At 44.2% G+C, this 12,405-nt stretch overlaps 1 protein-coding gene across 4 annotated transcripts; it reads left to right on the forward strand.

Moving 5' to 3' along the window:
* Positions 1-2,478: 2,478 nt before the first annotated feature.
* Positions 2,479-11,561, forward strand: LOC145536302 (nuclear RNA export factor 3-like). 4 transcript variants are annotated; one of them, XM_081565395.1, is made up of 18 exons: positions 2,479-2,742; positions 5,033-5,189; positions 5,411-5,564; positions 6,212-6,313; positions 6,402-6,506; positions 6,630-6,710; positions 7,244-7,351; positions 7,499-7,608; positions 8,161-8,197; positions 8,561-8,611; positions 8,694-8,749; positions 8,850-8,957; positions 9,078-9,136; positions 9,242-9,357; positions 9,454-9,496; positions 10,006-10,078; positions 10,623-10,757; positions 11,255-11,561. In XM_081565395.1, coding segments are annotated over exons 1-18 (1,500 nt in total). In that variant the 5' UTR covers positions 2,479-2,738; the 3' UTR covers positions 11,256-11,561. The 4 variants fall into 4 exon arrangements, with proteins under 4 accessions (XP_081421521.1, XP_081421522.1, XP_081421523.1 ...); XM_081565396.1 differs by having other exon boundaries at positions 6,212-6,295; XM_081565397.1 differs by lacking the exon at positions 8,161-8,197 and having other exon boundaries at positions 7,499-7,618.
* Positions 11,562-12,405: the final 844 nt, after the last annotated feature.

A 12,405-nucleotide genomic window follows, 5' to 3' on the forward strand; every position in this document is an offset into this window, starting at 1 on the left:
TAAAAATTGAAAAGGTGGAAGACAAAATTTCAAACGATATTACAGGTTCTGTGCTTACATGCAAAAACAAATAGGATTTCTGTTAATCAGCATAGAAAAGGACAAAAGATGACTGTAAATAATTCAACTCAGCTAAAAAGCAAGTGCTCTTCAATCAAGATCTGGAAAGATACTAAATCATTAACTGAGGAAATGAAAATCTGAAGATGTCATAATAAACAAAACAATGAATTTGCATATAATTATTTATATAAATGAAAATTTTATTTTATTTTTTGCACCTTGTGGCATGTCAGATCTTAGTTTCCCCATCCAGGAATTGAACCCTGGCCCCCTGAATTGGGAGTGCAGAGTTTTAAATGCTGGACCATCAGGGGAGTCCCTGTAATTAACAATTATAAAGAATATTATATCTCAAACTACATAGGTACACAGATTTTTTTTTTAATTTAATTTATTTATTTTTTAATTTATTTTTTTACTTTACAATATTGTATTGGTTTTGCCATACATTGACATGAATCCGCTATGGGTGTATATGTGTTCCCCTTCCAGAACCCCCACCTCCCACCTCCCTCCTTATCTCATCCCTCTGGGTCATCCCGGTGCACCAGCCCCGAGTACCCTGTATCATGCATCAAATGACAACCTGCCCCAGTATCCTTGCCTGCCAAATTCCATGGACAGACGGGGCTGGCAGGCTACAGTCCATGGGGTCACAAAAGAATCTGAGATGACTTAGGGTTTAAACAACAACAACAAATATGGAATCAAACTGTCTCAAGGTCCTGTAATTGTCTGAACTGTTTTAAAGAAATAACAAATGCTATACTGTGAAAAGGCAAAAATGTACATTGTAATCTGAAGGGTAAACATTCCAAGAATGACAAAAGAATGTTTAACTAGATTGACCCATGAGGTAACAATTTAACAGTTACAAAATATTAACCATTTCCAAGGAAAGGAAAGGAAAAGTAACTTAGAAGATTACAATAATATGAACTGAGTGACTTATCACACACCCACCCCACCCCACCCTACCCCCACCTTCCCAAAACACATATACACAAAACACACATTACCAGAAGAGAAACACTTCAGGAAAATGTGCACTAATCCTTTTACATTGGATGTCTTGAGTATCTGTGAGTCATGGTGAAGGGATCATGTAGATGTAAGGTACAGAATCATGTGAGTTTCTAAGAATATATTTTTAATGTTTCAAATTTTATGACTAGGCTAATTTATCAAGAGGAACACTTGAAAATAGCTATAACTAATTGACAGAAAAGTTCATATATTTATGTGTTATAAAAACATTCATATGATAACGTTTCATTAAAAGTCAAAATTTTTATCTTTTGACTTGACAGTGTATCTGTGTATTCATATGTATTTCTGTCTTACATTTCCCTCACCTCAGATGTTCACACCCTCTTGTGCGGGTTTTCTTCACCTCTCTCGGCCCTGGACTTCCTCTTTCAGGGCATAGAGATCTGGGAAGGGAATATATTGGAAAATTCCAGAAGATATTACAAATTCCAGAAAGTTCTGGTTCATGAACTGGAGCCCAGGCTTCTCCCTCCTTCTCTCTTTAGAAGTCTGTCTGATTTGAAGCTTTCAGAGCTACAGTTCTGGCTCTAAGGGAGGGCGGGATGGTTCAGAAAGTAAACCTAGTGGTGGGGAGGTGCAGATGAATCTTTTCTTGCTTGCTTGCCAGTCCTCTGCTCACCTCCTACTGTGAGATCCTGTTCTTAGCAGGCCTGGGACTGGTATCTTTCCGTGGCCCAGGGGTTGGGGACGACTGCACTAGGGGATATCTTCTTACATTGATTACATATTTTTAAAGGAAAGGCTATGGTTTAGCTTTTTTTCCCCTACTGTCATTATAGTGACCCATCAAACTCCGTTTGGTATTTTCTTTATACTTTCAAGGTTTTTTGTTTGTTTGTTTGTTGTTATTGTTGTTTTCATATGATCCTCTGGAATGTGTTAGATTTAATTTTAGCCATTTGATTATTTTTAGAATGGTAGGGTACTTTGCATAAACTTCAGAAAACCCCCTATATTGCACCAAGTATTTAGTAAAGCTATGCTTCAACAAATCATCTTCCATTCCGTGGAGTTCAGTTTCAGCCTGTTTCTCCCAGTAGCATCTGAATGACCCCAGACAAGTGCAGCACCTCAGTAAGTCTCAGCAACCTGGGAAAGTCCATGATCCTGGTATCAGAGTCCCTTTGTGAGGAATACATGAAAGAACAGATGCAATGTAACAAGGACAGAGGTTTCCTACTGCTGGCCCTCCCAGTTCTCTGGGTCTGCAGAATGAAATAACACAATGTAATGTAGCTGATGCAGAATCTGGCATAGAGAGTTCTCTGTGTTTGTAGCTATAAGTATCAAGATCCCCTAAACCTCCTGATTCTAGTTGGCCTCCTCTGAAGGGGTGGTACTGTTGGAAAGAGTTCCCTGGATGTTAGGCTGGTAGTGAACTCCGAGGGCAGTAATTACAGGAAGTTAAGTCTCTGATTCCCAGGGCTCTCCTCCTTTATGCCCTTGGGGAAGCGACTTCCTGAAAGGACTCCATCTTTCTTGACCCTGAGAGCTTGGGGCCTGCTGTCTTCTTGCTTGCCAGCGTTCCTTGATATTCTCCAAAACTCCAGCTCCAGACCCACACAGTCCCTTCTAAAGCAGCCTGTGAGGACAGTGGTGACAGATTTCTGCTTTCAGGCCATCCCATGGGTGAGTTGGTCTGCGTGAGACCTTCTCTTCAGATCCCCACTAAGCAGGAAGAGTTCTGGGTTCCCTACCCCACTCCAACCCACAGGACCCCAACCAGCTGACCCTCCTATAGAGAAAGCGGGGAGAGGGCCAAGGCTGGTTAATTTCCACTCTGAGGAAATGGACCACGTGGGCTCGGACACCCATCTTTACTCCACAAGGAAAATATCCCATTGTATGGAATTTTTTCCCTATTTAAGGAAAAAGCCTGAGTCATGTGGCTTAGGGCTTGGAGAGGGGGGATGGTAACCTAGGTGAGGGGTGGGGTTCATATAAATTACCATTCTTTGGATTAATAATAGAGGTGAGAGAGTAGGAAAATCCACCAATACTACTTCTATTAGAAGAATAGAATCTTCTAATAGAATCTTCTATTAACTAGTCAGGTAAATTGTATTAGTCCATAGACACTCCTTGAAGCTTGCTTTATTTTCCAGCATATGATTGATTCTGCAACATTTCATCAGAGTTCCTATGTATGTGGATGGTTCTATATCAATTAAATTAATTTGTTAATATATTTGTCATATTTAAAAATCTTCACCCTCTAGCTTATTTTTTTTGTAATTTGCCACTTCATTCATCACTAGGTGAGCTGGGTTAAAGTTTCCCACTGTGACTTTTGTTTTGTCCATTCTCTATTTCTGTCAGTACTAGTTTTCAATATTTTGGCTTTGATTTAAGGCATGCATTTCGAATTTTCTGTTAATATCTTCTTACAGCATTGCCTCTGTTAGCCTAAGAAAATCTCTCTCTTTCTCTGGTGATTTTTTTTTCTTAAAGTCTACATTTTCTTTTGGTATAATATGGTTATACCAGCTTTCTGTAGGTTCATGTGGAAAAGGTATACATTTTGCCATTTTTTATTTTCAAATTTTCTAGATGATTAAATTTTGCATGTGTCTCTTTTCAAGAGTATTTGATGAAAGGTTTCTTCTCCTTCTGATAACAGCCTTTTGTTTGTTGTTTGTTTTTTTTTAGTAATATTTAGTATGAATCTTTTAATGTAAAAAAAGATGTAATTTGGTTTACATATGTCATATTAATATATATATACATATGTATTTTCCTCTTCTAAATTCCTTTGAAATGATTAATACTTTATAACTATGAAATTGTTACTGCATGTGGCTAGATTGTTAAACATTTTTTTGCCATTCTTGTAGTAGTTACCCTTCAGATTACAATGGATATTTTTGCCATTTCATAGTCTAATATTAGCTAATTAGTTCTTTAAAACTCCTGGGAGAATTATGGGACCTTGAGACACTTTGATTCTGTATACTCCCTCCAAACATATTGTCACACGTTTTCATTCTCCCTATATTTAAATTTCCAGAAGAAATTAGTATCATTGTGTTATACAGTCAGTACTCATTTAAAGTTGCTCACACATTCACAAATGGTATTAGGCTTTCTTTCTATGTGACTCTACCTGGGAAGTTATTTCTTCTGCCTGAAGAATAACATATAAATTTTCTTTTAGTTTGAATCTTTTGATCACAAATTTTCTGAGTTATTGTTGCATGATGATGAAATGAACATAGTTTCTTTTAAAAATATTTTTCCTTAAAGCATACTTTTAATCGGGTTAATATTGTTATCTTCTGTTGATATCTTGCTACTTTTGGAAACTCTTCAACCAAGTTCTCATCAGCTACCATTTCTCCACTCTTTTCCTCTCTTCCTCTCTGGCACTCACATTAACCATGTGTTAGGTATACTCCTTGCATCACCTGTAATTCTCTACACCTCTCTTTTGATATTCTCCATATTATATCTCTCCAGACTCCATTCTGGATCTTTTCATCAGACTTATCATTCATTTCTCTAATTCTTCCTTCAGGGAGGCAGATCACCTTTGACCCTTGAACCATCACACCATGGTAGATTTAAGGGTATGTTTTATTGTCCTCCTAGAGCAGAGCAGAGAACTGAGACTTGGGGATGTGCCGCTTGTCCCAGGTCACTTAGTCTGAACCAAGTAGAGCAAAGTCTAACGTCACAGACTACACTCTAGATCCAGTCCCTTTCCTCAGTGCCTGTTTTCTTCTTGGCTGCTACTGCTCCCTACCTCTCATTTCCTGGAAAGTGGAGCCAGAGTGAAGTCTTTCAGCTTTTTAATTTTTTTTTTTAGCATGAGATGCATTTCTGTTTATCACGAAGTCAGTGATAATTTTTCTTTAGCCATGATATTTACTGAGGACTTCTTCTGGTACTGGGACCACTGATCTGTTGTTGTCAATTTTAGAGCGCACCGATAAAGTGAACCCTTTACAAAGAAGAGCACCAAGCTGGGATGTTTACCGAAGGCAGTACACTTATTGGTCTGAACAGGTCACTTCCCAGCAGCAGCAAGATAGAGATTCAGAAGAAAGTGATGCTCATATGGACATCCAAGCAAGATAGTAAGTGACCAGCCACCATGGCTGACATGTTACCAACCAGTGAACAACAAAACCTTGTAGTTAAACCTGTCATTTTTCTATCCAACCTGGAAGATTGAGGAATGATGGGATGAGGTTAATGCTTGAGCAATCATCCTTGTAGCTCTGGTATCATGTGGGAAAATGTAGAGAAGACTTTCCAAGCCTATATGGACCACTTTCTTCTCTCCACTTCCCCACAGTGCTCCCTGTGCACTTCCATCCCATCATCAGAGAAGTAGTTTTCAGAAACAAGACCAAATGCATATTTACATGGAGACAAAACAAAAGCATCCAGAAAAAAGAATGGGGAGAAACAGACAGGATGAGACCTTGGGGAGCTGGTTCAAGATCATAGTGAGTATCTTGACTAAATGGACCTAGTATGTAGAAGATGATAGAGAGAGTCATGTTGGATTTGTGTAGAGATGCTGGGAACTTTCCTGGGGCAGTGGTGTTGGTAATCTGTCTTGTTCTTACTAGGAGCTGTCTTCCTAGATCATCTAAGGGTGAGTTCAGAGAAGCAATAAAAAGGAAACAGATTGCCTGCAAGGAGGAGCATGGGAGAGGTTGACCAAAAGCAAAGGAGGAAACCTACTGCCAGGGAGATGGAGCACTTCACACCAGATCACATGTTTGGCTTAAGCTGAGAGTGGGAAGAGGTTGAGTCTCTGGGGTCTGTGTCAGAGTGACAGGCCAGGTCTATGGATCCAAGTCTATATGATCCAAGTCATATGGATCTCTTGGAAATTTATAAAAGGAAGTACATGTGAAACATATTAAGTTGACTTATTCAGGAAGAGTGTTTGAATGAAAAGAAAGTTATATAGAAAATCCATGTCTGGTAAAAAAAAAAAAAAAGTTAAGATAACAGATATTGCCCTATCTTTAAAAATGATTTAAAGCCTGAAAAAATGGTCCTAAATCAAGACACAGTTGAGTCTTATGTTAACCGCAGGTTTCTTTGTATCCATTCTCTTTCCCATTTGTTCTTTGGCTCCTAGATTCCCTTTGGTATAAAATATGATGAGAAGTGGCTGCTGAATTTGATTCAGAAGCAAAGCAGTGTCCCCTTCACTGCATTCGAAGTAAGACAGGACATGGAGGTGATGAGAAGAAATGAGGTAGGTGGTAGGCCCAGAAGGGAAATGGCACTGGTCTCATATTCTGCTTCTCTTATCACTCTCCCTACAGTTTCACTATGAGAAAATGCAGGCCCAGTTCTTTGTAGAGAATGCCAGCATTGCCTATGCATTGAAGAATGTCAATGGCAAGATTTTCAATGAGGTTAATGAAAAGGTGTGTGTCAAAGGTGTGATCAGGCCTGACTAGAGACAAGAGGGCGGGGGAGGGGTATGGTCTTGCTTGATCCCGTGCACAGATTTCCTGGAGCTTACCCAGCCCCTCTTGTGCTCTCTACAGATATTTATCTTGGTTGAGCCCTGTGAATCACCCCAGTCTGTGCAGAAGATGCTGACGTCTGAAAAGGTGGAGCAGATAAAGGTAATGCAGACTCAGCATAAACTGTGCACTCAGAGCCAGACCCACTGCTCCCCCCCCGCTCACCCTCAGACTCAGAGCCACTGAACCCCATCCCTAACTCTGCAGCTGACCATGAACAAACCATAGGATGCCTGCCAGCAATATCTTGATATCCAGAGACTCCGCTTTGGCCCTGGTATGGCTACAGCAGTAATTGTAGGGCAGGTGAGGGTAGAGGGTCTGTCTGGGTAGAGCACTCAGAGATGATATCATGGGGAGGGGTTGGTACTAGAGGTCTACCATCTGGGACCCTCTCAGCCTCTGTGTCCTTCGTCCTGGCTTCCTGGAGACTTGATGACCTGTGATACTGGAATGACACAGAACTGTAGAAATGGCATGGCTGCTTCCCTGCATATCCATCCAGGGATCAGGCCCATGGTGAAGACCTAGGCCCAATGTTGGGACTGATGGTGAGAGAGGGAGAGATTAGGTAGAAGAGGCAGATATGTCTCAGGTATTCCCTTTGGGGTCTTCACTCTCTTTCCTCATCATAGTTTTTGTCTTTGGACCTGAGCAACAAGAAACCCTACCTGCTGGATGGCCTGTCTACCATTATGGGGAATGCTTCCAACACCAAGAACTTGAACATCTCCAACACTGAGGTGAGGTGGGGCACCCAGATCCTCCCTTTGAAAGGAAGGTAGGAGGGCTCATGGGGTGGTAACAGATGAGAGGAAGTGGATTGTAGGGAAAGGAAGGATGTGGATTCAGAGATATCTGGTAGATGTAGGTTTTACCCATGATTCCAGGTGAAGACTGAAGGGCAGATGGACAAGGGTCAGCAGCTGGAACCAGAAGGGATGTGTGCTGACAGAAATGCCATGTGCACCAACTTCCCTGATAAGTCAACCAACATAAGGTCACCCTCTGCCTTTTCTCTACATCCGTATATCTCTCTCATCTCTCCCCTCCTCCCTCCACTCCCTCTCCCTACCTCCTGAGTCCCACCTTGCTCACCTCCCTGACATAACACCTGGTCATCCATGAGGTATGTCCTGACTGGACAGAGTGCTGGACATCCTGTGATGTAGCAAAGTACTGGACTCTCCTCCCCATTCCCTCTTCTCTCCATAGCCTTCAGTGGGCCCGTGAGGAAGGAGGGGAGGGGAGGCAGGCCAGGCAGACTGAATTTGAAGTGTTGGTCCTTGTGGAACTGGAGAAGAGAGTCAGGACAGTCTGGCTGGGAGCTACCCAGGAGAAAGGAGATGGAAGAGGGAGTGGGAGGAAGGAGTAGAGGGAACAGTCTCCCTCTAGGTCAGTCCATGGAGTGGTGACCAGGGCCCTGGAATGCTAGGATACTGGGTTCTGTGGGGGGCACACAGGGCTGTGATTGCTGTAAGTGACTTGCTCCAGTGAGGAGGGTCATCTCCACAGATTCACTGACTTTTCTCTTTTGTCTTGATTTTGACAGCACCATCTTTGAATTGTTCCCTAGGTTACTAAGCTTGGTAAGTGCATTCCTTGGTCACAGACTCCTCTAAATAGCATCGACAGTGCCCTCAAACTACTCTGAAACATGTTAGGAACTGTCCACATTCCATTTTTGAATCTGACCTTTAAATGTCCTGTGGGAGGGAGGTGTACCATTCCCTGTGGGAATCTGAAAAGGCTCTGGATCTTCTTCAGCCATGTTCTCTACAGGCTTCTGGGAAACCATGAAGATAATTCAAAATGTAGTCCTGCCACTGGCAATTCCAGGACCCTTTCTCCTCTGACTTCAGACCCCTACCCCATCCTGGGCCCATCCTTTTCCCTGATCATCCAGTACCACATCCTGGACTGCACTGCTGACTTCTTCTTCCCTCCCCCAGGATGGCCAGGAGGCACTCTCAGGTTCTAAGTGTGCTACTGAAGCTCCCAAGGTGAGCACATTGGATCCAGAAGGGTCCTAGGTGGTACATGAGGGTGTGTCAGCCCTTGTCCTGAGGACTGTTTTGATTCCAGGGAAGTTTCTTTGGATCTGATCAGGTGAACAGTCAAATCCTGCGATTCCTGCAGCAGTAAGTACCCCTGGGAATCTGAACAAGGGGAGGGCTAGGACAGAGGTGACCACCCAAACTCCAGACAAGAAAGACAGACTGTACACACTGCTTCCCTCAGGTATTACTTGATTCATGACTATGGAGATCGCCAGGGACTCCTGGATTTTTATCACGAGGAGGCCTGCTTCTTCCTGACCAATCCATTCCACCCCAAGAACTCAGGCTTGTGAGTATTACAGCCCAGACTCCTCCCCCAGGTTGTGTGGTTCCCCAGCAGACGCAGGCCAGCTCCTGCTGACACCTATGCTGGCCGGACCACCACCCAAGTTTCCTCTGTGTCTTCTAGAAGCAGCGTGCGCCTGTACTTCGAGGACAACAGGAATATAGAGAAGAGCAGGGACCCCAGTGAGTGTGTGGTGGGAAAGCTGGGCGGGAAGGGCAGTGAGGGGGCCAATCATAGGATCCAGGGCATGGCTGCCCTGACCTTCCCTTTCTTCCCCTCCCCCACAGACCTGCGTGTCCAGATGCTGAAACACACAAACCATGACATTGTGCATGCCCTCTGTGCATTGCCCAAAACTCAGCATGACTTCAGCTCCTTCGTGGTGGACATGTGTTTCCAGACAGTGAGCACCTGCTCCTCCCTTGGTGGTGGGAGGCAGGAAGCCACTGGCAGGGAAGAGGATGAGGGGTGACTGAGTACCTGGTCTCTTCCCTACCAGGAAACAATGCTCTGCGTCTCTGTCAGTGGGGTGTTCAAGGAAGGTGAGTGTGTGTAGCCCGCTCCCCCCAGATGCCGCACTGCTCTTTCGCCTGGTCAGACTCCCTCCCACCAGAACTCTTCCTTCCTTCCCTCCCCGCCCCTCCGCCTAGCCCTCAGTCTTCCCACAGACAACCCAGGTCTGAACTGCGTCCATGTCTTCCCTGCCCACCCTGGGCATTAGGGACACAGGCTGCGGAGTTTGGTGGCTCCCATACCAGATCCTTACACTAAGACCCTGGGCTACTACCTAACCTCACAGTTCCCTCATAATATCCATCTCTTCGGCAACTGAGAAAAATGCATCCCATGAACTTGTGAAGTGGTTGCCATGGGGACATGTCACTGGGAGCAGACATCTCCTACAGTTGCCCTCCCCATTCCCAACACCCAGGCTCCCCAAGTGAACAGCTGTCCCCTCAGCATGAGTGTCAAGTCAGACCCTGACTCGGGAATGATGTGGGAGCCTGTAAACACGTGGGGCTCTAAGGGGTACTGTTGTTTGTTGTTGAAGTGGAAGGAAGTTCTCAGGGCTGTGTGCGTGCCTTCACCCGGACCTTCATCACTACTCCCACCAGCTCCTCCAGGTGAGAGCCATGTTGTGGGCGGGATGGCCCATCCAGCCTGGGCTCAGGGCCCTGGGCATGTGGTGATGCAGATCTTAGGCTGACTCAGTGTTGTGGAAAGCCAGCAGGGAGATCCAAGGAGCAGTCTAATCTGGTAGTTAGGAAGAGCATGTGCTCTGGAATCGACACATGGGTTCTCTCTTTGACCCAATGCTCACTCTCTGTGTGACCTTGGTCGAGTCACATGATCCGTCTGTGACTCTGTCTTCTTCTGAAAATGGGGATCAGACTGTGCACTCCTGTACTGTAGTGTACTGGGTTACTGTTCAGGGTAAATGTGAAGCTGTCCCTGGGTTGGGGATCAGCCTGTCCATTGAGTGAAGCTGGTAGACAATCTCTGTGAAGGTGAGCTGTGTGTGAGGGGCAGAGGAACCAGTCAAGGAGCCTGGGGACAGACACAGGAGTGCATGGAAGGGGTCTGGTTGCTGAGTGTTAGTGGGAGCAGTCAGGATTGGGGTGCGGGTGGTCCATCCGTAAATTGTCTGCCTGTGCACTTTTCCTCCAGTCTCTGTATAGTGAATGACGAGCTGTTCGTGAGGGAAGCCAGCCCCAGTGAGGCTCAGCGTCTGCATTTTCCATCCCAGTGCCTACACTGTCGACCACGTTCATCTTCCGCCTCTCCCCTGAGTAGCAGGAAATGGTGTGAGCTTTCTCCTCCCAGTGTGGAATCGCCTCCCGTGGTCTCAGAGTGACTGCTGGGTTTGCATGGAGTTGGGAGGGAGCTGGGAGGAGTAGAGGAGTAATTAATGGGAACTTGAAGGTAAATTGTTTTCCTTGTTTATTTCAGTTATTTTTACCCTGAACATTTCATTCTTAGTACATAGGAAGCTACTAGTTGTTTTGAGCAGGCTTGAATCATTTATGTGAGTTTGGGGAACCCTGTGCCTGTCTGAACAGACAGTTGGGTTTTCAGGCACTTTTATCTTGATACACTGTGAGTGAGGTTCATTCCACTCTGTATGTCACAGTAGATGTCCAATGTGGAGCAGGGAAAATCGTTGTTACACAACATAACACCCAAAGATACCCCTTTAATGTTTTCATCTTCATTATGTCTTCCTTGAAATCTGCTTATGTAGGTATATACATATTTGTGTGTATATATATATATATATGTTTGTGTATTTTTATCTACAGAAAATGAGATCTCATCATGAGAGAAAGAAAAAGAAACCAGAGACAGAAACGAAGAGAAAGAGAGGCATGTGGCTGAACGGGGAAGAGAAGTCCAAGGATTGATTATTTAATCTTCAATGCCTTGAAACTTGAGCAAGATTAAAAGTTAATGTGAAGGAGCCATCCCATCTCATTTTTTACCCTTAAATTTGCCCGTACACTTATTTTCCTTCATAACCTCTTATTCCTACTGTTGAGTTAAGAGACATTTCAAATGGGATAGTGTAAATTGTGAGCCCAATAAATATTGAGTTATTAGTGAATGAAAGAATGGAGCATTGTATTTCAATGAAACGGTAGTACTTTTTAGTTTTTTGTCCCGCATGGAGGCAGCAGATATTGGAAATTCTGGTGTGACATGGCTGGATGTTGCATGATCTGATCCCCCCCTGCAGTGTTGAATGGGAGGCAGGTCCAGAATTTTCCTATCAGTGTATTAACATAAGGAGCAGTCCAGGAGCAGCAGTTAGGCAACACCACAGCTTGCTGCCCTGTTGCCATCTCTCACTGAAATCACCAGGTGAGTCAAAGGCAAGCCTGTCTTCCCAGTGCGGGGACTGGATCAGAGTCTGCTCAGAGGCATGATGTTGGGCGGCTCTTAGGAGTTTCTTAGTCTCCCAAGAGACTAGCGTTCCTTCTCTCTTGAGAAGTTTGAACTCCAGCCATATCAGAGAGTCCACTGCTTCCTTTCTAGTGATATCTACTGTATCATTAAGGAGAACTGTGAGAAATGACTTTATACAGTGCCTGCCTTAGCCCCAGGCTTTCTCGCTCTGTGTTAGAGATGAGTCCCATTTCACAGATGACAGAGCTCCTCCTCTTATAGCTTCTGTCGCCTGTCCAATAAGCGGGAACTTGGGGTGAGGTTCTGTCCCTTGCCCTCTCTGGAGGACAATGGAGTAGCCTCCCTTGAAGAAAATGGGCCAGAGAAATGGTCATTTTGCTCTCCTGTGATATAACAGGCTCAAGGGGTACTCCCTCGAAAGCCCCTATTGATGAATATGATACTGCACATACATGTGCACATGCATTCATTACCTAAGAAAAGCACTCATTATGTTCAGTTTCACGAGGAGATGAATTAGAATTAAAATGAATTGTCAGCATATCTG

This window comes from Giraffa tippelskirchi, chromosome X (genome assembly GCF_054371585.1).
Source record: "Giraffa tippelskirchi isolate mGirTip1 chromosome X, T2T-mGirTip1v1.2.pri, whole genome shotgun sequence".
In the NCBI taxonomy this organism is placed as follows: Eukaryota; Metazoa; Chordata; class Mammalia; order Artiodactyla; family Giraffidae; genus Giraffa; species Giraffa tippelskirchi.